This window comes from Nerophis ophidion, linkage group LG01 (assembly GCF_033978795.1).
Source record: "Nerophis ophidion isolate RoL-2023_Sa linkage group LG01, RoL_Noph_v1.0, whole genome shotgun sequence".
Taxonomy (NCBI): Eukaryota; Metazoa; Chordata; class Actinopteri; order Syngnathiformes; family Syngnathidae; genus Nerophis; species Nerophis ophidion.
The window spans coordinates 4,231,771-4,256,556 of NC_084611.1; the positions used below are offsets into that span (position 1 = coordinate 4,231,771).

The 24,786-nt window shown below is 39.9% G+C and overlaps 2 protein-coding genes and 1 long non-coding RNA gene across 3 annotated transcripts in view; all 3 read right to left on the reverse strand.

Moving 5' to 3' along the window:
* Positions 1-3,646: 3,646 nt before the first annotated feature.
* Positions 3,647-24,786, reverse strand: part of LOC133562665 (uncharacterized) — a 62,812-nt gene continuing 41,672 nt past the window's right edge. The window contains exons 7-9 of the mRNA XM_061916636.1: positions 24,653-24,786; positions 9,761-9,940; positions 3,647-4,546 (exon numbers count right to left, since the gene is read on the reverse strand). The exon at positions 24,653-24,786 is cut by the window's right edge and continues 229 nt beyond it. Coding sequence (XP_061772620.1) covers positions 3,699-4,546; positions 9,761-9,940; positions 24,653-24,786 — 1,162 coding nt within the window. The 3' untranslated portion in view covers positions 3,647-3,698. The remainder of the gene's footprint in view (positions 4,547-9,760; positions 9,941-24,652) is intronic.
* On the reverse strand, positions 15,494-21,517 carry LOC133549214 (uncharacterized). The gene is made up of 2 exons (XR_009806048.1): positions 18,854-21,517; positions 15,494-18,816 (listed from the first exon to the last, which is right to left on the reverse strand). It is a non-coding gene; the product is annotated as an uncharacterized LOC133549214 (long non-coding RNA).
* The window catches only part of LOC133549191 (uncharacterized), a 24,660-nt gene continuing 24,189 nt past the window's right edge, over positions 24,316-24,786 (reverse strand). The window contains exon 4 of the mRNA XM_061894380.1: positions 24,316-24,786. This exon is cut by the window's right edge and continues 229 nt beyond it. Coding sequence (XP_061750364.1) covers positions 24,627-24,786 — 160 coding nt within the window. The 3' untranslated portion in view covers positions 24,316-24,626.

Sequence of the window (24,786 nt, forward strand, 5' to 3'; positions counted from 1 at the left end):
ATACAGATGAGTTTTAAGATGAGACTTAAATGCTTCTACTGAGGTAGCATCTCGAACTGTTACCGGGAGGGCATTCCAGAGTACTGGAGCCCGAACGGAAAACGCTCTATAGACCGCAGACTTTTTTTGGGCTCTAGGAATCACTAATAAGCCGGAGTCTTTTGAAGGCAGATTTCTTGCCGGGACATATGGTACAATACAATCGGCAAGATAGGATGGAGCTAGACCGTGTAGTATTTTATACGTAATTAGTAAAACCTTAAAGTCACATCTTAAGTGCACAGGAAGCCAGTGCTGGTGAGCCAGTATAGGTATATATGTATGTATATATGTATATAAAGGTATATACAGTATAGGTATATATGTATGTATATATGTATATAAAGGTATATACAGTATAGGTATATATGTATATAAAGGTATATACAGTATAGGTATATATGTATGTATATATGTATATAAAGGTATATACAGTATAGGTATATATGTATGTATATATGCATATAAAGGTATATACAGTATAGGTATATATGTATAGATATATGTATATAAAGGTATATACAGTATAGGTATATATGTATGTATATATGTATATAAAGGTATATACAGTATAGGTATATATGTATGTATATAAAGGTATATACAGTACAGGCGTAATATGATCAAACTTTCTTGTTCTTGTCAAAAGTCAGTAGCCGATATTGACCTAAAAAAAACTGTTCTCGCAATAGCTCTTGTCTCTATGTAGGTGTACTGTCGAGCCGTAACTTATTTTGATTTTTTTTCCCGGTGTTTTCCTGTGTTGCTTAATATGTTGGGAAGGTTTTGAAGCATGTTAAGGGGGTCAAATTACAGCGCGTAGGTGCGGAATAATAATAAAACACAACACTTTCAATAGGGTCCTTGGCCCATGGCAAAGGACTCCTGTGGAGTCCTTTGCCATGGGCCCGGCGGACCCTAATTATAGTTACAGGTTTGCAAAAACTATTAACCCAATTATGTGAAATTACGTAATGTCTCCCACGACACACCAGACTGTATCTCACTAATGAATAATTCCGCTGGTAATCAGTGTTAAAAATAACGTTCAAAATATAAAACATTCTCATGCATTTCCTACCGTTCCTGTTCAAGAAGTCGCATTAATGGTAAGAACTATTTTATTCATTAGCTCCAGAATAACAATGTTCAATGACTTTCTTCAGAAGTTGGTTCCTTCCTGCACTTGTTTTGGCCTGCGATCATTATGAATCCCAAAAGTATTCACCGCACTTTACTTTCCCCACATTTTGTTACGTTGCAGCCTTATTCCAAACTGGAATAAATTCATTTATGTCCTCAAAATTCTACACATTAAATGACAAGGTGTTAAGGTGTATTGGAAATTTTCCAATCAAGTAGTCAAACAAAATTGTCTTTCTTAGATTTATCTGAAAAGCACGAGCAATTCAAAAGGCACAAGTCACATTTGTAGCAAGTATGGAAGGAATGCGCGCTGAGTGCTATTTTTACACTGACTACAAAGTGGGAGGGAGGGAGTATGCTCAGTTTGGGGGGGAGGGAGGGAGCACATGACACAACAACAGCGGACGTACAGACCGTTTGGACAAATGGTGCACTTTTAACTGGAACGAAAAGGTTGAAAAACAAGAAGGGAGAAGACAAATACGTAAGGAATGCGCACTGAGTTCACTTTATACACTGACTACAAAGTGGGAGGGAGGGAGTAGGCTCAGTTTGGGAGGGGGGAGAGAGCACATGACACGACAACAGCGGACGTACCGACCGTTTGGACAAATGGTGCACTTTTAACTGGAACGAAAAGGTTGAAAAACAAGAAGGGAGAAGAGAAACACATAAGGAATGCGCGCTGAGTTCACTTTATACACTGAATACAGAGTGGGAGGGAGGGAGTATGCTCAGTTTGGGAGGGGGGAGAGAGCACATGACACGACAACAGCGGACGTACCGACTGTTTGGACAAATGGTGCACTTTTAACTGGAACGAAAAGGTTGAAAAACAAGAAGGGAGAAGAAAAATACGTAAGGAATGCGCACTGAGTTCACTTTTTACACTGAATACAAAGTGGGAGGGAGGGAGTAGGCTCAGTTTGGGAGGGGGGAGAGAGCCCCTGACACGACAACAGCGGAAGTACGGACCGTGTGGACAAATGGTGCACTGTTAACTGGAACGAAAAAGGTTGAAAAACAAGAAGGGAGAAGAGATACTTCCACAGTGAGTCATGCAGACAAGGTCTTAATCTGGTTTAAATGTGGTTTTAACAGAAATACTGCAGTTTGTAATAGAAATACATAAGTGTTTTCCATCATATTTTCTAATACCGCATTTCCTTGAATTGCCGCCGGGGCGCTAATTAATTTAACACCTCCACCAAAGGCATGCGGTAATTTTAGGACTGCACTTATAAATTTGAGTGTGATGTAAGGATACCATCATGAAAAGCACATTTAATAAAAAAACAACGTTATTATGGTCTTACCTTTACTTATAAATGAAGTCCATGCGCAGCTCCTTCTGATCAAAAGCATCGATAACTTGTTTATAGAAGTCTTCCTTATCTTTCTTCAGTTATAAAAGTCTCTCTGTCTCGATAGAGATCTTCCTTTATTACCTCCTGCTTCGATTGAAAGTCCAGTTTAGAAAACGGTTTTATTTTAAATATGTAATCCTTCATGTTAAAAGTGCAAGCGAGAGGAAAAATAAACTATCGCTGCTCACTCTTGCTGCTTGTTGTCACTTCTTCTGCAGCCGAGTAGTCGCAAGAAGGATCACTAGCGCCCTCTACCACCAGGAGGCGGGACTCATTTAATGACTCATATTTGACACACGCAGCTACGGTATATTAATAAAACATAGCTGCTTACTGTTCTTTTTAGCATATTCAATAGTTTGGACCTCAAATCCTACTGAATAGCTCTTAATCGTCTTCTCTTTATGCGATTTCAAATAATTGAAATCAGCCTCCTCCATTTTGAAAATGATGACAGGGGAAGTGTCACTCGTGACGTGACGAGTTTGACCCTGTGGTAATTCAAGGCAGGTGCATAATACTGTATATACCCGGCGGAAATTCAAGGAAATACGGTATGTTTAATTCCTGCTGATGGCATCGGATCGATGTCGGTGTACCAGGACTGTTCTACTCATTGTTGTCTTTTTAAAACCCTTTTTAGGGGTGAGGTGCAAAAGAGGCTCCATCAGGACCAGAACTTTCCGTGCGAGGTTGTCGGAAGCTGGAACACCTGGTACGGAGAGCAGGACCAAGCAGGTCTGACATGAACACAAGTTGTTTGGACCTTAAATCCTACTGAATAGCTCTTAATCATCTTCTCTTTATGCGATTTCAAATGATTGAAATCAGCCTCCTCCATTTTGAAAATGACGACAGGTGAAGTGTCACGCGTGACGTGACGAGTTTGACCCGGTGGAAATTCTAGACTTGCGCTAATAAAAATAATATTTTGCGAAACGACTTTGACCCGGCGTTAATCCTGAGCCGGCGGTAATGCTAAACATGCGCTAATTATTTTGCGAAACGAGTTTGACCCGGCAGTAATTCTAGGCAGGCGCATATTATAAACCCAACGGCAATTCAAGGAAATACGATAAGTGTTTACCATCCTGTTTTCCAATAATAGCATGTTTAATCTCAACGCTTTGACGACAAAATGAGCAACTAAGAAGTGTTTTCTCCTGCGTGTGTTTGCAAGTGTCTCTTTAAAGTGGACCTTTGAGAGAACGTGCTCCCGCAAACTGAACACCTGAAAGGTTTTTCTCCAGTGTGCGTCCGCATGTGTGACACCAGATAGGACTTGTGCGAGAAGCGGTTCCCGCACACCGAACAGCCGAAGGGTTTTTCTCCCGTGTGCGTCCGCATGTGTGACGCCAGGGCGGCCTTTTGGGCGAAGCGGTGATGGCAAACAGGGCAACCGAAAGGTTTTTCCCCCGCGTGCGTCCCCGTGTGTCTTTTTAAAGTGGACCTGCGGGAAAATGTACTCCGGCAAATCAAGCAACTAAAAGGTTTTTCTCCGGTGTGCGTTCTGATGTGTTGAGTCAAATTTGTCTTGAGGGTGAATCGTTTGGCACAAAATGTGCAGGTAAAGCATTTTTTAGAACGGTCAAAGTGTCCAGTTTGAGTCCTGATATCACCTTCCCAGTCTGTATCGCTGCTCAAAGGCTCAAAGGACAGTGGAGCTCCACGGGGGTCTCCATCAGCTCCTGTTGTCACGCTGCAGCTCGGTGGCTCCGCCCCTTTGTTCCCCTCACTTGGACTGTGACGAAGCTGCAAGGACTCCGGCGATTTGTCTTGGTGGTCTTCGGTCTTCATGGAGACGACGGTCAGTGGAAACTTGGTGAGATCAGGAAGACACTCGCCCTCCTGAGGGGTCCGGATCTCTTCCTCTTTGGCACGGGGGGGCTGTGGCTCCACCTCTTCCTCTTTGATGCAGGGGGGCTGTGGATCCTTCTGCTTAAGAGTGGAGATCCTCACCTGCGTCTGAGTGGGACCAATCAGCTGCTGGAAGTCTGAGGAACACAAACACACAACCAGGAGGAGAAATTCTTTGCAATAAGGACTGGCTTTAAGAACTTGGTTGAACCGAAGGCACGAATGCTGCAGGTAGACTTTCAGATCAATAGCCTGCTCTCGACACTCGGGTGTCGAACCTTGTCCTCCATGCAGAAACCTAGTCATTCCTTCTTTTTATATATATAATATAAGAAATACTTGAATTTCAGTGTTCGTTTATTTACACATACACACATAACACTCATCTACTCATTGTTGAGTTAAGGGTTGAATTGTCCATCCTTGTTCAATTCTCTTTCACTATTTTTTTCTGACCATATGCATGTACAGTAGATGGCGGTATTGTCCCGTTTAAGAGTGTCACAACATTGCTGATTACGGCAGACGAAAACGTGACTGCTGTTGTTTTGTGTTGTTACAGCGCTGGGAGGATGTTAATGAAACTGCCTAACAATAAACCCACAAAAGAAACCAAGAACTTGCCCTGGATCATTCTACAGTTATAACGCCATTGGGCAGGCACGCTGTTTATATTGTGGGAAAGCAGGACGTGAAAACAGGCTGTCCTCAATCAGGTCCGCATGGAACTGGAGGGGGCGTGGCCTCCAGCTCTGCCTGAATTTCGAGAGTTTCCTGGAAAATCCAGGAGGGTTGGCAAGTATGCTGGGGGCTGATACCAACATTTATTTTGTTACTTTTCTGTGCTTTGATACTTTTCTTTTCTAATGGTGAGTATGTTTTCATTGCAATATCCATCGCTCCTAAGAATATTTTGTTACTAATTTCTTGGTTTGAAGGTTAAAATGGTAGCCTTTTAATAGATTAATTATTCCTGTAGATATCGCTTTACACTCTGTACTGGATTCAGTTTTTGGTTTGTGAAATAGGACTCTGGAAGGCAGTCTTCAATGTTGCTGTGTATTGATCAGCTGATTGACCCACGTTATACAAATGTTGGGATGTTTCCATAAATTCATTACTCCAAGTAGGGTTGTCTCGATACCAAAATGTACTTCGATACTTTGATGCTTTCCTAAATAAAGGGGACGACAAAAAAAAATGTAATTTTTGTCTTTATTTGAACAAAAAAACTCTTAGGGTACATGAAACATATGTTTATTATTGCAATTTAGTCCTTAAAGGGGAACATTATCACAATTTCAAAAGGGTTAAAAACAATAAAAATCAGTTCCCGGTGGCTTGTTTTATTTGTCGAAGTTTTTTTCAAAATTTTACACCTCCCGGAATATCCCTAAAAAAAGCTTTAAAGTTCTTGATTTTCGCTATTTGCGATGCGACTGTCCATTTCCCTGTGACGTCATACAGTGCTGCCAATGTAAACAACATGGCGGTTACCACAGCAAGATATAGCGACATTAGCTCGGATTCAGACTCGGATTTCAGCGGCTTAAGCAATTCAACAGATTACGCATGTATTGAAACAGATGGTCAGAGTATGGAGGCAGATAGCGAAAACGAAATTGAAGAAGAAATTTAAGCCATTGAGCGAATAGCTATTGACGCTATTCGGCCGTAGCGTGGGTGTACCTAATGAAGTGACCCATAGCATGGCTGCCTTATTAGCATCGCCGGTAAAATGTGCGGACCAAACGATCAGGACTTTCGCATCTTGTGACACTGGAGCAACTTAAATCCGTCGATTGGTAAGTGTTTGTTTCGCATTAAATGTGGGTATCTACTTTCAAATGTACATACAGCTAGCGTAAATAGCATGTTAGCATCGATTAGCATAGGATGTTAGCATCGATTAGCTGGCAGTCATGCTGCGACCAAATATGTCTGATTAGCACATAAGTCAACAACATCAACAAAACTCACCTTTGTGATTTCGTTGACTTAATGGTTGCAAATGCATCTGCAGGTTATCCATACATCTCTGTGCCATGTCTGCCTTAGCATCGCCGGTCAAATGTGCAGACACTCTGGCAAATTCAATGGGGGTCTGGCGGCAGATTTCTTGCCAGTGGTGCAACTTGAATCCCTCCCTGTTAGTGTTGTTACACCCTCCGACAACACACCGACGAGGCATGATGTCTCCAAGGTTCCAAAAAATAGTCGAAAAAACGGAAAATAACAGAGCTGAGACCCGGTGTTTGTAATGTGACGTCATCGCTAAAAGAGCGATAAACAGAAAGGCGTTCAATTTGCCAAAATTCACCCATTTAGAGTGCGGAAATTGGTTAAAAAAATATATGGTCTTTTTTCTGCACCATCAAGGTATATATTGACGCTTACATAGGTCTGCTGATAATGTTCCCCTTTAAATAAAATGTTGAACATACTAGACAACTTGTATTTTAGTAGTAGGTAAACAAACAGACTCCTAATTAGTCTGCTGTAACATATTGTGTCATTTATACACCTATTATTTTGTCAACATTATGAGGGACAAACTGTAAAAATGGATTATTAACCTACTTGTTCATTCACTGTTAATATCTTAATATTTTCTGTTTTAACATGTTCTATCCACACTTCTGTTAAAATGTATTAATCACTTCTTCTTCTCTTCTTTGATACTTGACATTAGTTTTGGATGATACCACACATTTTGATATCATTCAAATACCAAGTAGTTCCAGGATCATACATTAATCACATTCAAAGTCCTCATGTGTCCAGAGACGTATTTTCTGAGTTTATAAACATAATATGAATTTAAAAAAAAAATTATAATACTATGTAATCATAGTAGTATTGACTAGATACGCTCTTATACTTGGTATCATTACAGTGGATGTCAGGTGTAGATCCACCCATGGCGTTTGTTTACATTGTGAGCTATTGTATCCTCCCACGGTGTGTAGTGAAGCATGTTTAACTATTCTTCCTCCTCCGGTGATAATGTTACTTGCAAGTAACTTACTTTATTTGTCGCCATGGAGGCGAGGATTAGTTATTTAGAAAGTAGCTAAAAAACTCCTGAGGGTGTTTCAGTGTTATAACTTCGCCTTTATCTTGACTTTTTACACCAAAATGCGTCCGTTCTCCCTTGTCTGTTTACACACTGTCTCTGCTTGTAAGTACTCTGTGTGCGTGCGCTGCCCAACATGCTGCTCTGCTTGTAAAACCAGCAATGTCATGCCCGTTAAAAAAAATATGGCAAACCGGTACTTTTCAATCAGAGTATAGTAATGTTTTTCATTCATTAATACTGCAATACTGTACTAGTACCGCTATACCGTACAACCCTACAGAGTGCCGGTATTTTTTCCTTAATTGGGTCGACCCAGGAGGACTGTTAAGATTCTGGACAAATGACACGGCTATTGGTTGTTGTTGTTTTTTTTTACCTCGCTATGTGTCATAAATGTGACATGTCACATTCGCTTCAGGTGCCTTATAAGAAGAGACACCGGCTGGGTCTGATAAACAGCTCGGACTAATCACAAATAAGGAAGCAACACCACGCAGAAATTTTCGTCGCAACAATATTTCCTCCCCAAAAGTCCCCCAGAGTCACAAGTTTTATTAAAGGCCTACTGAAAGCCACTACTAGCGACCACACAGTCTGATAGTTTATATATCAATGATGAAATATTAACATTGCAACACATGCCAATACGGTCGCTTTAGTTTACTAAATTGCAATTTTAAATTTCGCGCGAAGTATCCCGTTGAAAACGTTGCGGTATGATGACTCGTGCGCGTGACGTCACGGATTGTAACGGACATTTTGTTCCAGCCCCGATCCCAGCTATAAGTCGTCTGCTTTAATCGCATAATTACACAGTCTTCTGGACATCTGTGTTACTGAATCTTTTGCAATTTTTTTCAATTAATAATGGAGACGTCAAAGAAGAAAGATGTAGGTGGGAAGCGGAGTATTGCGGCTGCCTTTAGCAACACAAGCACATCGTTTACATTCCCGAAAGATGACGTGACGCTCTACTATGGAACAGAGCGGTCAAGCGAACATGGTTCCCTGCCACATGTCAACCGGCAGGTTTCGGTGAGAAAAGTGTGGTAGTAAGTCCACTCTTACCGTAGTTATGAGCGGAGAGCTTGCGTCGTTCCTCGTGCACCTGTCAAAGGGGCAGCTGCGGACGCTCTTGCCTCCTCTGACAGGCCGGCCCCAAACGTGGGATACTTCCACCATGGAGGAGGGGGACAAAAAATAATCTCAGCCCGGCCCCAACGGCGGCCTTTGCTTCGCCTCGTCGAGAAACGTGGCTTCCCTCAGAGACACTGGCGGTCACCACACCCCTCCGACTTTCAGGTACGACCATATAATCTCACTTATAGCTCGGTTGGTAGAGCGGCCGTGCCAGCAACTTGAGGGTTGCAGGTTCGAGCCCCGCTTCCGCCATCCTAGTCACTGCCGTTGTGTCCTTGGGCAAGACACTTTACCCACCTGCTCCCAGTGCCACCCACACTGGTTTAAATGTAAAAATTAGATATTGGGTTTCACTATGTAAAGCGCTTTGAGTCACTAGAGAAAAAGCGCTATATAAATATAATTCACACTGAACACTAGTAACACAATAAGCAGATAAGGGATTTTCCAGAATTATCCTAGTAAATGTGTCTAATAACATCTGAATCGCTCCCACTGGCCTCCTCTTTTTTTTTTTCTAGTTCTTCACTCTCACTTTCCTCATCCACAAATCTTTCACCCTGGCTCCAATTAATGGGGAAATTGTCGCTTTATTGGTCCGAATCGCTCCCGCTGCTGGTGGCCATGATTGTAAACAATGTTCAGATGTGAGGAGCTCCACAACCCGTGACGTCACGCGCACATCGTCTGCTACTTCCGGTACATGCAAGGTTTTTTTTATTAGCGACCAAAAGTATAAAACTTTATCGTGGATGTTCTCTACTAAATCCTTTCAGCAAAAATGTAGCAATACCGCAAAATGATCAAGTATGAGACAGAATGGACCTGCTATCCCCGTTTAAATAAGAACATCTCATTTCAGTAGGCCTTTAAGAGTCAGTGTCAGTTTGAACATCGGAAATGGGAATCAAACCAAGCAATGGAAAACTATTTCTTTATTCCACGGTCAATGTTGGGAGGTGTGGGTGGACTGCACATGCGCAGTGTCCTCGTCTGTGAGTGACCCGGAACAATAACAGTTTTGAAGCACTACGCTGACATTGGACACTAAATAGCCTGGAAAATGTGTCAATAGAGCAAGTAAAATGTGTACCAAAAGACAATAATGTGTAGATAATTGATGGAAACATACCTTTAATGGGAGTTTTACCAGCAGCTTCCAGTTGTTGTCGATGTCGCTCCTTCTCCTCTCTTGTTCTAGAAAGTTCCTCCTCGTAAGACGCTATTGTTCTCTCAAACAGCGCGAATATTTCATCAGCCGCCGCCATTAGTCGCTCCTGCACCAACTCTTTCAACATTTTTGATGTTTTTTTTTAACTTAATAACACGTCGTCGTGGTTCTTTTTGTCGTTCGCCGCCGTCCAAACACGCCAACTTCCGCTCTTTCTTCTTCGATGGAGTTATTACTGCAGATAAAGCATTCGTGGCGTCGCACTGCTGCCACCGGGCGGCCGTATTGATGCATGATGATAGTCGAGAATTAGCATTATTATTGGATGATAATCGAGAATTAGTGTTATTGGATCATAATAATCAATAATTAGTATTATTGTATGATAATAATCGAGAATTAGTATTTATTGCATGATGATAATCGAGAATTAGCATTATTATTGGGTGCTAATAATCAAAAATTGGTATTATTGGATGATAATCGAGAATTAGTATTATTGGATCATAATAATCGAGAATTAGTATTATTATTTTATGATAATAATCGAGAATTAGTATAATTATTGGATGATAATAATCGATCATTAGCATTATTATTGGATCGTAATGATCGAGAATTAGTATTATTATTGGATAATAATCGTGAATTAGTATTATTATTGGATCATAATAATCGAGAATTAGTATTATTATTGTATGATAGTAATCGAGAATTAGCATTATTGGATGATAATCGAGAATTTGTATAATTATTGGATGATAATAATCGATTATTATTATTATTATTGGATCATAATGACCGAGACTTAGTATTATTATTGAATCATAATAATCAAGAAATAGTATTATTATTGGATTATAATCAAGAATTAGTATTATTATTGGATCATAATAATCAAGAAATATTATTATTGGATGATAATAATCGAGAATTAGTATGATCCATCAGATTACAGTATCTATAAAGTATTATTTCACGTTTTGTTTGTGCACGGCGTATGCCGACTTGTCACGTGTGTATAAATAATAAAGTGTGACTCACTCGATGGACGGTCGTGCCTTTGGTCCAGCTGGCCGGGGACATTTTTTGACCCCGCCCGGTTTATTTGGGTAAGCACTCCATTTATGTCAAAATAGCTTGACTTCAAATTCCACATTTCGCAGCTTTCGAGTCACTCTCCCAACAAAATCCTGGCGACGTTACAGGCTGTATGATTTAGAAAAAAGGTAGTTTCAACCAAAATGAGTTCCGTGCCAAACAAAGTCCAGCAAGCCACTGATGGTGAAATGGATTGAAGCCTTGCATGCTAAAGGACGTGGAATCGATCCTCGTCAACGTCAGGGCTTGATGAAGTAAAGCATTGTTTTTATTTTTTTAACCAGCCACCTACAATCAAGAGCTGGATGATGGAGAATGTTTCAGGAAGTAAAACTACCATAAAAGTATGTTCCTTTTCTCAAAGTATCCATCCATCCATCCATTTTTTCCGCTTATCCGAGGTCGGCCTAAACAGAGAGGCCCAGACTTCCCTCTCCTCAGCCACTCCATCCAGCTCCTCCCGGGGGATCCAGAGGCGTTCCTAGGCCAGCTGGGAGACAGTCTTCCCAACGTGTCCTGGGTCTTCCCCGTGGCCTCCTGCCGGTCGGACGTGCCCTAAACACCTCACTAGGGAGGTGTTCGGGTGGCATCCTGACCAGATGCCCGAACCACCTCATCTGGTTCCTCTCCATGTGGAGGAGCAGAGGCTTTACTTTGAGCTTCTCCCGGATGAAAGAGCTTTTCACCCTAAGGGAGAGACCCGTCACTTGGTCCTGTCGGTCATAACCCAAAGCTCATGACCATAGGTGAGGATAGGAACGTAGATCGACCGGTAAACGGAGAGCTTTGCCTTCCGGCTAAGACCCTTCTTCGCCGCAACTGAAGATGCCGCACCGATCCGCCTGTCGATCTCACCATCTACTCTTCCCTCAGTCATGAACAAGACTGAGGTAGTTGAACTCCTCCACATGGGGTAAGATCTTCTCCCCAACCTGGAGATGGCATTCCACCCTTTTCTGGGCGTGAACCATGGACTTGAAGTGCTGATTTTTCATCCCAGTCGCTTCGCACTGGGCTGCGAACCGATCCAGTGAGAGCTGAAGATCCTGGCCAGATGAAGCCATCAGGACTACATCACCCGCAAAAAGCAGAAACCTAATCCTGCAGCCACCAAACCCGATCCCCTCAACGACCAGACTGCGCAAAAAAACTCTGTCCATAAAAGTTCTGAACAGAATGGGTGACAAAGGGCAGCCTTGGCAGAGTCCAACCCTCACTGGAAGAGGGTCGGACTTACTGCCGGCAATGCGGACCAAGCTCTGACACTGATCATACAGGAAGTGACACTGATCATACAGGAAGCTCTGACACTGATCATACAGGAAGCTCTGACACTGATCATACAGGAAGCTCTGACACTGATCATACAGGAAGCTCTGACACTGATCATACAGGAAGCTCTGACACTGATCATACAGGAAGCTCTGACACTGATCATACAGGAAGCTCTGACACTGATCATACAGGAAGCTCTGACACTGATCATACAGGAAGCTCTGACACTGATCATACAGGAAGCTCTGACACTGATCATACAGGAAGCTCTGACACTGATCATACAGGAAGCTCTGATACTGATCATACAGGAAGCTCTGACACTGATCATACAGGAAGCTCTGACACTGATCATACAGGAAGCTCTGATACTGATCATACAGGAAGCTCTGATACTGATCATACAGGAAGCTCTGACACTGATCATACAGGAAGCTCTGACACTGATCATACAGGAAGCTCTGACACTGATCATACAGGAAGCTCTGACACTGATCATACAGGAAGCTCTGACACTGATCATACAGGAAGCTCTGACACTGATCATACAGGAAGCTCTGACACTGATCATACAGGAAGCTCTGATACTGATCTTACAGGAAGCTCTGATACTGATCATACAAGAAGCTCTGACACTGATCATACAGGAAGCTCTGATACTGATCATACAGGAAGCTCTGATACTGATCATACAGGAAGCTCTGACACTGATCATACAGGAAGCTCTGATACTGATCTTACAGGAAGCTTTGATACTGATCATACAGGAAGCTCTGACACTGATCATACAGGAAGCTCTGACACTGATCATACAGGAAGCTCTGACACTGATCATACAGGAAGCTCTGATACTGATCATACAGGAAGCTCTGACACTGATCATACAGGAAGCTCTGACACTGATCATACAGGAAGCTCTGACACTGATCATACAGGAAGCTCTGATACTGATCATACAGGAAGCTCTGACACTGATCATACAGGAAGCTCTGACACTGATCATACAGGAAGCTCTGACACTGATCTTACAGGAAGCTCTGACACTGATCTTACAGGAAGCTCTGACACTGATCTTACAGGAAGCTCTGACACTGATCATACAGGAAGCTCTGACACTGATCATACAGGAAGCTCTGACACTGATCTTACAGGAAGCTCTGACACTGATCTTACAGGAAGCTCTGACACTGATCTTACAGGAAGCTCTGACACTGATCATACAGGAAGCTCTGACACTGATCATACAGGAAGCTCTGACACTGATCTTACAGGAAGCTCTGACACTGATCTTACAGGAAGCTCTGACACTGATCTTACAGGAAGCTCTGACTGATCATACAGGAAGCTCTGACACTGATCACACAGGAAGCTCTGACACTGATCATACAGGAAGCTCTGACACTGATCTTACAGGAAGCTCTGACACTGATCATACAGGAAGCTCTGACACTGATCATACAGGAAGCTCTGATACTGATAATACAGGAAGCTCTGACACTGATCATACAGGAAGCTCTGACACTGATCATGCAGGAAGCTCTGACACTGATAATACAGGAAGCTCTGACACTGATCATACAGGAAGCTCTGACTGATCATACAGGAAGCTCTGACACTGATCATACAGGAAGCTCTGACACTGATCATACAGGAAGCTCTGACACTGATCATACAGGAAGCTCTGACACTGATCATACAGGAAGCTCTGATACTGATCATGCAGGGACCGGACCGCCACAATCCTTTTCCCAAAGTAACATGGACAAAAATGACACAATCTGCCATGTGGGAGAAACACATTAAGTTGTGTTACTTTAGTAGCAACATTTGCTCACACTTTTTATTGTGCTTCCCTTGTTTCCAACGGCCAGACTCACTAAGTCGCACATCAAGAGGTTGGTGAGATCAGCAGATAGTTGAAGCACGATGCTTTACGCCAGTGTTTTTCAACCGTTTTTGAGCCAAGGCACATTTTTTTGTGTTGAAAAAATGCGTAGTCACACCACCAGCAGAAATCTTAAAAAAAAAACTCAGTTGACATTAAAAAATCATAGCAATTGTTGGATATACAGATTTCTACACATAGGAGTGAAGTGAATTATATTTACATAGGGCTTTTCTCTAGTGATTCAAAGCACTTTACGTTGTGAAATCAATCTATAAATGTTTATTTATATAGCCCTAAATCACAAGTGTCTCAAAGGGCTGCACAAACCACAACAACATCCTTGGTACAGAGCCCACATAAAGGCAAGGAAAAACGCACCGCAGTGGGATGTCTGTGACAGTGACTATGAGAAACCTTGGAGAGGACCGCATATAGGGACGGCGTGGCACGGTGGAAGAGTGGCCGTGCGCAACCCGAGGGTCACTGGTTCAAATCCCACCTAGAGGGTCACTGGTTCAAATCCCACCTAGAACCACCTCGTCACGTCCGTTGTGTCCTGAGCAAGACACTTCACCCTTGCTCCTGATGGGTGCTGGTTGGCGCCTTGCATGGCAGCTCCCTCCATCAGTGTGTGAATGTGTGTGTGAATGGGGAAGTAGTGTCAAAGCGCTTTGAGTACCTTGAAGGTAGAAAAGCGCTATACAAGTACAACCCATTTATATGACTTTAAAGCATGCATGACTATAGCTCTTGTCTCAAAGTAGGTGTACTGTCACCACCTGTCACATCACACCCTGACTTATTTGGACTTTTTTGCTGTTTTCCTGTGTGTAGTCTTTTACTTCTTGTCTTGCGCTCCTATTTTGGTGGCTTTTTCTCTTTTTTTTGTATTGGGGCAGCATAGCTCGGTTGGTAACTTGAGGGTTGCAGGTTCAATTCCCGCTTCCGCCATCCTAGTCACTGCCGTTGTGTCCTTGGGCAAGACACTTTACCCACCCGCTCCCAGTGCCACCCACACTGGTTTAAATGTAACTCAGATGTTGGGTTTCACTATGTAAAGCGCTTTGAGTCACTAGAGAAAAGCGCTATATAAATATAACTCACTTCACTATTGAGCGATATTGCCCACATCTACTTTTTTTTAGCAATCAAGAATATTTCAGTTGTTTTTATCCGTCTTTGTGGACGCCATCTTTTGCTCCACAGTAAGTCTTTGCCGTCGTCCAGCATTCCGTTTTTGTTTCCTTTGTAGTCAGTTCAGTTTTAGTTTCATTCTGCATAGCCTCACCTTTTGTTTTTTTTTGGTTGAATCATCAGACACCTTTTTACCTGCACCCTGCCTCCTGCAATTAGCTGCCACCTACTGATATGGAAGAGTATTACAGGGTTACTCTACCCAGCTCTAGACAGCACCGACACTAACAACAACACATCATTTGCAGACTATAGTTACTGGCTTACAAAAAATAATTTTAACCCAAATAGATCAAATTAGAGGTTGCAGAGGTGACAGCAAGAACATAAAACAAACATTTCTAAACAGAATTTTTGTCTTTTACAGAGGACGTCCCTTAGGATGTTCGCCGGAACAACATTTTGATTTAGCAAGACTACAACTGGTGTCAGTAACAATGAACATGTCCTTCAGGATATACAGACTTTTCTTCATTGTTTATCAATCATTTACACATTTTCTTCGAGGATGATCATTTTAGGTCATAGACTCGACCTCAAAAAAGTGTGATTCTTTGGCGCCAACAGTCTAGTTTGTTCCCTGCAATGTTCGGCCGTACGGCAACCGAAAACCGGGGTATATTTGGGGGAAAAGTTGGGATGACGTTAAAAATAAAGTGCAACAAAAATAGCACTAACTTTTGAGACATTTTTAGGGAGGTTTTGAAATGATGGGGAGTTGGCTGTGAAAAATGAAATGCTAACAAAAGATGTTTGCAACACAAACTAGGAACGCGTTAACACGATAACGTGAAACCGATAATAGTTGGACCAAAAAAAATAATATTGTAGCCCAAATGTTCAGGGAGGTTTTGACAAGGTGGGGGACTGGTTATGAATAATAAAATATTAACATAAAAACTACGGTAGACTAAGAATTTTGCAGCACACATTAATAACATGTTAATAACACATTAATAACAAATATAATACACAAAAAATTGTAGCACAAACGTTTAGGGAGGTTTGGACAAGGTGGGGGGCTGGTTATGAATAATAAAATGTTAACATTAAAACTATAATAGACTAACAATATTTGTATCGCAGACTATTAACATGTTAATAACACAATAACATAAAAAATATAATAGACAAAAAAAATTGTAGCAAAAACGTTTAGGGAGATTTTGACAAGGTGGGGGACTCGTTATGAAGAATAAAATGTTAATATTATGACGGACTAAGAATTTTGCAGCATAAAGTAATAACATGTTAATAACACATTAATAACAAACACCATAATAGACAAAAAATTGTAGCACAAACGTTTAGGGACTGGTTATGAATAATAAAATGTTAACATTAAAACTGTAATAGACTAACAATATTTGTATCACAGACTATTAACATGTTAATAACACATTAATAACATAAAAACTAGCAGACAATAATTGTAGCACAAATGTTTAGGGATATTTTGACAAGGTGGGGGACCGGTTAAGAAAAATAAAATGTTAACATTGAAACTATAATAGACTAACAATATTTGTATGACAGACTATCAACACATTAATAACACATTAATAACATAAAAACTATAATAGACAAAAAAATTGTAGCAGAAACGTTTAGGGAGGTTTTGACAAGGTGGGGGACTCGTTAGGAATATTAAAAATGTTACCATAAAAAATTATGATGGACTAAGAATTTTGCAGCATAAAGTAATAACATGTTAATAACACATTAATAATAAATACTATAATAGACAAATAATTGTAGCACAAACGTTGAGGGAGATTTTGACAAGGTGGGGGACTGGTTATGAAGAATAAAATGTTAACATAAAAATTATGATGGACTAAGAATTTTGCAGCATAAAGTAATAACATGTTAATAACACATTAATAACAAAAACTATAATAGACAAAAAATGGTAGCAGAAACGTTTAGGCAGATTTTGACAAGGGGGGACTGGTTATGAAGAATAAAATGTTAACATAAAAATTATGATGGACTAAGAATTTTGCAGCATAAAGTAATAACATGTTAATAACACATTAATAACAAACACTATAATAGACAAAAAATTGTAGCACAAACGTTTAGGGACTGGTTATGAAAAATAAAATGTTAACATTAAAACTATAATAGAATAACAATATTTGTATCACAGACTATTAACACATTAATAACACATTAATAACAAAAACTATAATAGACAAAACAATTGTAGCAGAAACGTTTAGGGAGGTTTTGACAAGGTGGGGGACTCGTTAGGAATATTAAAATGTTAACATAAAAATTATGATGGACCAAGAATTTTGCAGCATAAAGTAATAACATGTTAATAACACATTAATAATAAATACTATAATAGACAAATAATTGTAGCACAAACGTTTAGGGAGGTTTTGACAAGGTGGGGGACTGGTTATGAATATTAAAAATGTTAACATAAAAATTATGATAGACTAAGAATTTTGCAGCATAAAGTAATAACATGTTAATAACACATTAATAATAAATACTATAATAGACAAATAATTGTAGCACAAACGTTGAGGGAGATTTGGACAAGGTGGGGGACTGGTTATGAATAATAAAATGTTAACATTAAAACTATAATAGACTAATAATATTTGTATCACAGACTATTAACACATTAATAACAAAAACTATAATAGACAAAAACAATTGTAGCACAAACGTTTAGGGAGGTTTTGACAAGGTGGGGGACTGGTTATGAATAATAAAATGTTAACATTAAAACTATAATAGACTAATAATATTTGTATCACAGACTATTAACACATTAATAACAAAAACTATAATAGACAAAAACAATTGTAGCACAAACATTTAGGAAGGTTTTGACAAGGTGGGCGGACTGGTTATGAATAATAAAATGTTAACATTAAAATGATAATAGATTAACATTTTTTTATCGCAGACTAATAACACATTAATAACATTAAAATTATAATAGACTAACATTTTTTGCATCACAGACTATTACCACAATAAAAAAAAAATAAAAAAAATTGCAACACAAACATTGAGGGAGATTTAAGGGCGACTGGTTATGAATAATAAAATGTTAACATTAAAATGATAAAAGACGATAAATGTTTGAATCACAAAACTAACAATAACATACAAAATAAATAAATTATAATATTCAAACTATCAATCATAACAAAAAATATACAAAATAATTGCAGCACAAACAAATGAGAAAAGTTCGGGGACGTTTTGACAAAAGTGCGAAAATGTATTTTAGAATAAAACAAAAAAAGTGGTGTTATTGAAGCATGTTTAACTTCTTCCTTCTTAATCGTCTCCGCCCGGTAAAAAAATGTCGAGGTTGAACACATGTGAACGGGAGCCATGTTTGTGTGGCGTGGAGACGGCGAGGGCGGGTCGGATTGCGTTGGACTTTTTTTGGTTTTTATAGAAACGTCAACGACTCCATAAAAACATCAGATTGGACATCTGCCCTGCAGTGTGAACGTAGTTTGATACTGTAAGGAGTGAGAAGGACGCCTTAAGTGGGAGAGATTGTACATCAGGGGTCACCAACCTTAAGTGGGAGTGATTGTACATCAGGGGTCACCAACCAGGTCGCCAGGTCTGTTCTAGAAATAGCTCAAATAGCAGCACTTACCAGTGAGCTGCCTCTATTTTTTAAATTGTATTTATTTACTAGCAAGCTGGTCTCGTTTTGCTGGACATTTTTAATTCTAAGAGAGACAAAACTCCAATAGAATTTGAAAATCCGAGAAAATATTTTAAAGACTTGGTCTTCACTTGTTTAGATAAATTCATTTATTTTTTTACTTTGCTTTTTATAACTTTCAGAAAGACAATTTTAGAGAAAAAATCCAACCTTAAAAATTATTTTAGGATTTTTAAACACGTATACATTTTTACCTTTTAAATTCCTTCCTCTTCTTTCCTGACAATTTAAATCGATGTTCAAGTGAATTTTTTTTTTTTATTGTAAAGAATAATGAATACATTTTAATGTAATTCTTCATTTTAGCTTCTGTTTTTTCGACGAAGAATATATGTGAAATATTTCTTCAAACTTATTATGATTAAAATTAAAAAAAATATATTCTGGCAAATCTAGAAAATCTGTAGAATCAAATTTAAATCTTATTTCAAAGTCATTTGAATTTATTTTAAAGTTCTGGAAAATCTAGAAGAAATAATGATTTGTCTTTGTAAGAAATATAGCTTGGTCCAATTTGTTAAATATTCTAACAAAGTGCTGATTGGATTTTAACCTATTTAAAACATGTCATCAACATTTTAAAATGTATCTTAATCAGGAAAAAATACTAATGATGTTCCATGAATTCTTTTTTAAATTTTTTCAAAAAGATTTGAATTAGCTAGTTTTTTCTCTTTTTTTTTCCGGTTGAATTTTGAATTTTAAAGAGTCGAAATTGAATTTTAGCTTCTGTTTTTTCGACAAAGAATATTTGTGAAATATTTCTTCAAACGTATTATGATTAAAAATGTAAAAAATTATTCTTGACAAATCAAATTTAGATCTTATTTTAAAGTGTTTAGAATTTATTTTAAAATTTTTGTTCTGGTAAATCTAGAAGAAATAATGATTTATCTTTGTTAGAAATATAGCTTGGTCCAATTTGTTATATATTCTAACCTATTTAAAACATGTCATCAAAATTCCAAAATTAATCTTAATCAGGAAAAATTACTAATGATGTTCCAAAAATTATTTTTTTAATTTTTTCAAAAATATTCGAATTAGCTAGTTTTTCTCTTAATTTTTCGGTTGAATTTTGAATTTTAAAGGGGAATATTATCACAATTTCTGAATGGTTAAAACCAATAAAAATCAGTTCCCAGTGGCTTATTTTATTTTTCGAAGTTTTTCTCAAAATTTTACCCATTACGCAATATCCCGAAAAACGGCTTCAAAGTGCCTGATTCACACCATCGCTACATCCACCCGTCTATTGTCCTGTGACGTCACTGCGGGAAGCCACCAAAAACAAACATGGCGGATAGCACAGAAAGGTATAGCACAGTAGCTCGGATTCAGACTCGGATTTCAGTGCCGTAAGCGATTCAGCGGATTACGCATGTATTGAAACGGATGGTTGGAGTGTGGAGGCAGGTACCGAAAAGGAAATTAAAGCCATATCACGACAGACAGCGGCACGGGAGGAAGCGAGGACGAATTCGGCGATCGCCTTCTAACCAACGATTGGTATGTGTTTGTTTGGCATTAAATGTAAGTGGAGGGAAAGACAGGATGCAAATATAGCTACAAATGAGGCATAATGATGCAATATGTACATACAGCTAGCCTACATAGCATGTTAGCATCGATTAGCTTGCAGTCATGCCGTGACCAAATATGTCTGATTAGCACATAAGTCAATAACATCAACAAAACTCAACTTTGTGATTTCGTTGACTTTATCGTTGGAAATGCATTTGTTTGAGTGTCGCAGGATATCCACACATTCTTGCCATCTCTGTCGTAGCATAGCTGTCGTCGGTAAAGTGTGCACAACAAACGAGGGACTTTTGCGTCTTTTGACCACTGTTGCAACTTGAATCCGTCTCTGTTGGTGTTGTTACACTTCTGTTGGTGTTGTTACACCTCTGTTGGTGTTGTTACACCTCTGTTGGTGTTGTTACACCTCTGTTGGTGTTGTTACATCTCTGTTGGTGTTGTTACATCTCTGTTGGTGTTGTTACATCTCTGTTGGCGTTGTTACACCTCTGTTGGTGTTGTTACACCTCTGTTGGTGTTGTTACACCTCTGTTGGTGTTGTTACACCTCTGTTGGTGTTGTTACACCTCTGTTGGTGTTGTTACACCTCTGTTGGTGTTGTTACACCTCTGTTGGTGTTGTTACACCTCTGTTGGTGTTGTTACACCTCTGTTGGTGTTGTTACACCTCTGTTGGTGTTGTTACATCTCTGTTGGTGTTGTTACACCTCTGTTGGTGTTGTTACACCTCTGTTGGTGTTGTTACACCTCTGTTGGTGTTGTTACACCTCTGTTGGTGTTGTTACACCTCTGTTGGTGTTGTTACACCTCTGTTGGTGTTGTTACACCTCTGTTGGTGTTGTTACACCTCTGTTGGTGTTGTTACATCTCTGTTGGTGTTGTTACATCTCTGTTGGTGTTGTTACATCTCTGTTGGTGTTGTTACATCTCTGTTGGTGTTGTTACATCTCTGTATGTGTTGTTACACCTCTGTATGTGTTGTTACACCTCTGTTGGTGTTGTTACATCTCTGTTGGTGTTGTTACATCTCTGTTGGTGTTGTTACATCTCTGTTGGTGTTGTTACACCTCTGTATGTGTTGTTACACCTCTGTTGGTGTTGTTACACCTCTGTTGGTGTTGTTACACCTCTGTTGGTGTTGTTACACCTCTGTTGGTGTTGTTACACCTCTGTTGGTGTTGTTACACCTCTGTTGGTGTTGTTACACCTCTGTTGGTGTTGTTACACCTCTGTTGGTGTTGTTACACCTCTGTTGGTGTTGTTACACCTCTGTTGGTGTTGTTACATCTCTGTTGGTGTTGTTACACCTCTGTTGGTGTTGTTACACCTCTGTTGGTGTTGTTACACCTCTGTTGGTGTTGTTACACCTCTGTTGGTGTTGTTACACCTCTGTTGGTGTTGTTACACCTCTGTTGGTGTTGTTACACCTCTGTTGGTGTTGTTACACCTCTGTTGGTGTTGTTACACCTCTGTTGGTGTTGTTACACCTCTGTTGGTGTTGTTACACCTCTGTTGGTGTTGTTACACCTCTGTTGGTGTTGTTACACCTCTGTTGGTGTTGTTACACCTCTGTTGGTGTTGTTACATCTCTGTTGGTGTTGTTACATCTCTGTTGGTGTTGTTACATCTCTGTTGGTGTTGTTACATCTCTGTTGGTGTTGTTACACCTCTGTATGTGTTGTTACACCTCTGTATGTGTTGTTACACCTCTGTTGGTGTTGTTACACCTCTGTTGGTGTTGTTACACCTCTGTTGGTGTTGTTACACCTCTGTTGGTGTTGTTACACCTCTGTTGGTGTTGTTACACCTCTGTTGGTGTTGTTACACCTCTGTTGGTGTTGTTACACCTCTGTTGGTGTTGTTACACCTCTGTTGGTGTTGTTACATCTCTGTTGGTGTTGTTACATCTCTGTTGGTGTTGTTACATCTCTGTTGGTGTTGTTACACCTCTGTTGGTGTTGTTACATCTCTGTTGGTGTTGTTACATCTCTGTTGGTGTTGTTACATCTCTGTTGGTGTTGTTACATCTCTGTTGGTGTTGTTACACCTCTGTTGGTGTTGTTACACCTCTGTTGGTGTTGTTACACCCTCCGACAACACACCGACGAGGCATGATGTCTCCAAGGTACCGGTAAACGGTCGAAAAAACGTCAAATAACAGAGCTGATTTGACTCGGTGTGTGTAATGTGGTTGAGAAAATGGCGGGTCGCTTCAGGATGTGACGTCACGGGTGAAAGGTCATTGGTACAAAATGCGGCTGCTAGACTTTTGACAAGAACAAGAAAGTTTGATCATATTACGCCTGTACTGTATATACCTTTATATACATATATACATACATATATACCTATACTGTATATACCTTTATAAACATATATACATACATATATACCTATACTGTATATACCTTTATATACATATATACATACATATATACCTATACTGTATATACCTTTATATACATATATACATACATATATACCTATACTGTATATACCTTTATATACCTATACATACATATATACCTATACTGTATATACCTTTATATACATATATACATACATATATACCTATACTGGCTCACCTGCACTGGCTTCCTGTGCACTTAAGATGTGACTTTAAGGTTTTACTACTTACGTATAAAATACTACACGGTCTAGCTCCATCCTATCTTGCCGATTGTATTGTACCATATGTCCCGGCAAGAAATCTGCCTTCAAAAGACTCCGGCTTATTAGTGATTCCTAGAGCCCAAAAAAAGTCTGCGGGCTATAGAGCGTTTTCCGTTCGGGCTCCAGTACTCTGGAATGCCCTCCCGGTAACAGTTCGAGATGCTACCTCAGTAGAAGCATTTAAGTCTCACCTTAAAACTTATCTGTATACTCTAGCCTTTAAATAGACCTCCTTTTTAGACCAGTTGATCTGCCGCTTCTTTTCTTTTTTCTCCTATGTCCCCCCCTCCCTCGTGGAGGGGGTCTGGACCGATGGCCATGGATGAAGTACTGGCTGTCCAGAGTCGGGACCCAGGATGGACCGCTCGCCTGTATCGGTTGGCGACATCTCTACGCTGCTGATCCGCCTCCGCTTGAGATGGTTTCCTGTGGACGGGACTCTCGCTGCTGTCTTGGATCCACTTTGAACTGAACTCTCGCGGCTGTGTTGGAGCCACTATGGATTGAACTTTCACAGTATCATGTTAGACCCGCTCGACATCCATTGCTTTCGGTCCCCTAGAAGGGGGGGGGTTGCCCACATCTGAGGTCCTCTCCAAGGTTTCTCATAGTCAGCATTGTCACTGGCGTCCCACTGGATGTGAATTCTCCCTGCCCACTGGGTGTGAGTTTTCCTTGCCCTTGTGTGGGTTCTTCCGAGGATGTTGGAGTCGTAATGATTTGTGCAGTCCTTTGAGACATTTGGGATTTGGGGCTATATAAATAAACATTGATTGATTGATTGATTGCTCTGACAGGCGAACAATTGCGAAATTCACCCATTTAGAGTTCGGAAATCGGTTAAAAAAATAGATGGTCTTTTTTCTGCACCATCAAGGTATATATTGACGCTTACATAGGTCTGCTGATAATGTTCCCCTTTAAAGAATTGAAATCGAAGATAAACTATGTTTCAAAATTAAATTTTCATTTTTTTGTGTGTTTTCTTTTCTTTTAAACCATTCAATTAAGTGTTTTTTTCATCATTTATTCTCTACAAAAAACCTTCCGTAAAATTAAATAAAATGTACGACGGAACGACAGACAGAAATACCCCTTTTTTTAAAAATATATATATATATATATATATATATATATATATCTAGATTTATTTATTAAAGGTGAGCAAATTGGCTATTTCTGGCAATTTATCTAAGTGTGTATCAAACTGGTAGCCCTTCGCATTAATCAGAACCCAAGAAGTAGCTCTTGGTTTCATAAAGCCTGGTGACCCCTGTTGTAAAATAAAAATAAAAGACGGGGGAAATAATCAAACGGAACGATAGTGACGAGTTTTTTGCGGAAAGTTTAAGAAGTTTTTTTCTCCGTCGGGCAAAACCAGAAATAATCTGAGCAAAAACGGAGTCCCTTAAAATGTGTTTACTTCTCTTTTTAGCGCATTCAGTGTGTTTGTCTTGGAGGCTCACTCAGAATGCACTCGGGCGGTTTCTCTTCGTGGCCTTCGTTCTGGACGGAGACGGCGGCAGCGAGCGGGGCCCCGGTGAGGTCCGGCTCCACCAGGTAGTCCCCCTCCTGGGTGATCCAGAGTTCCTCCTCCTCC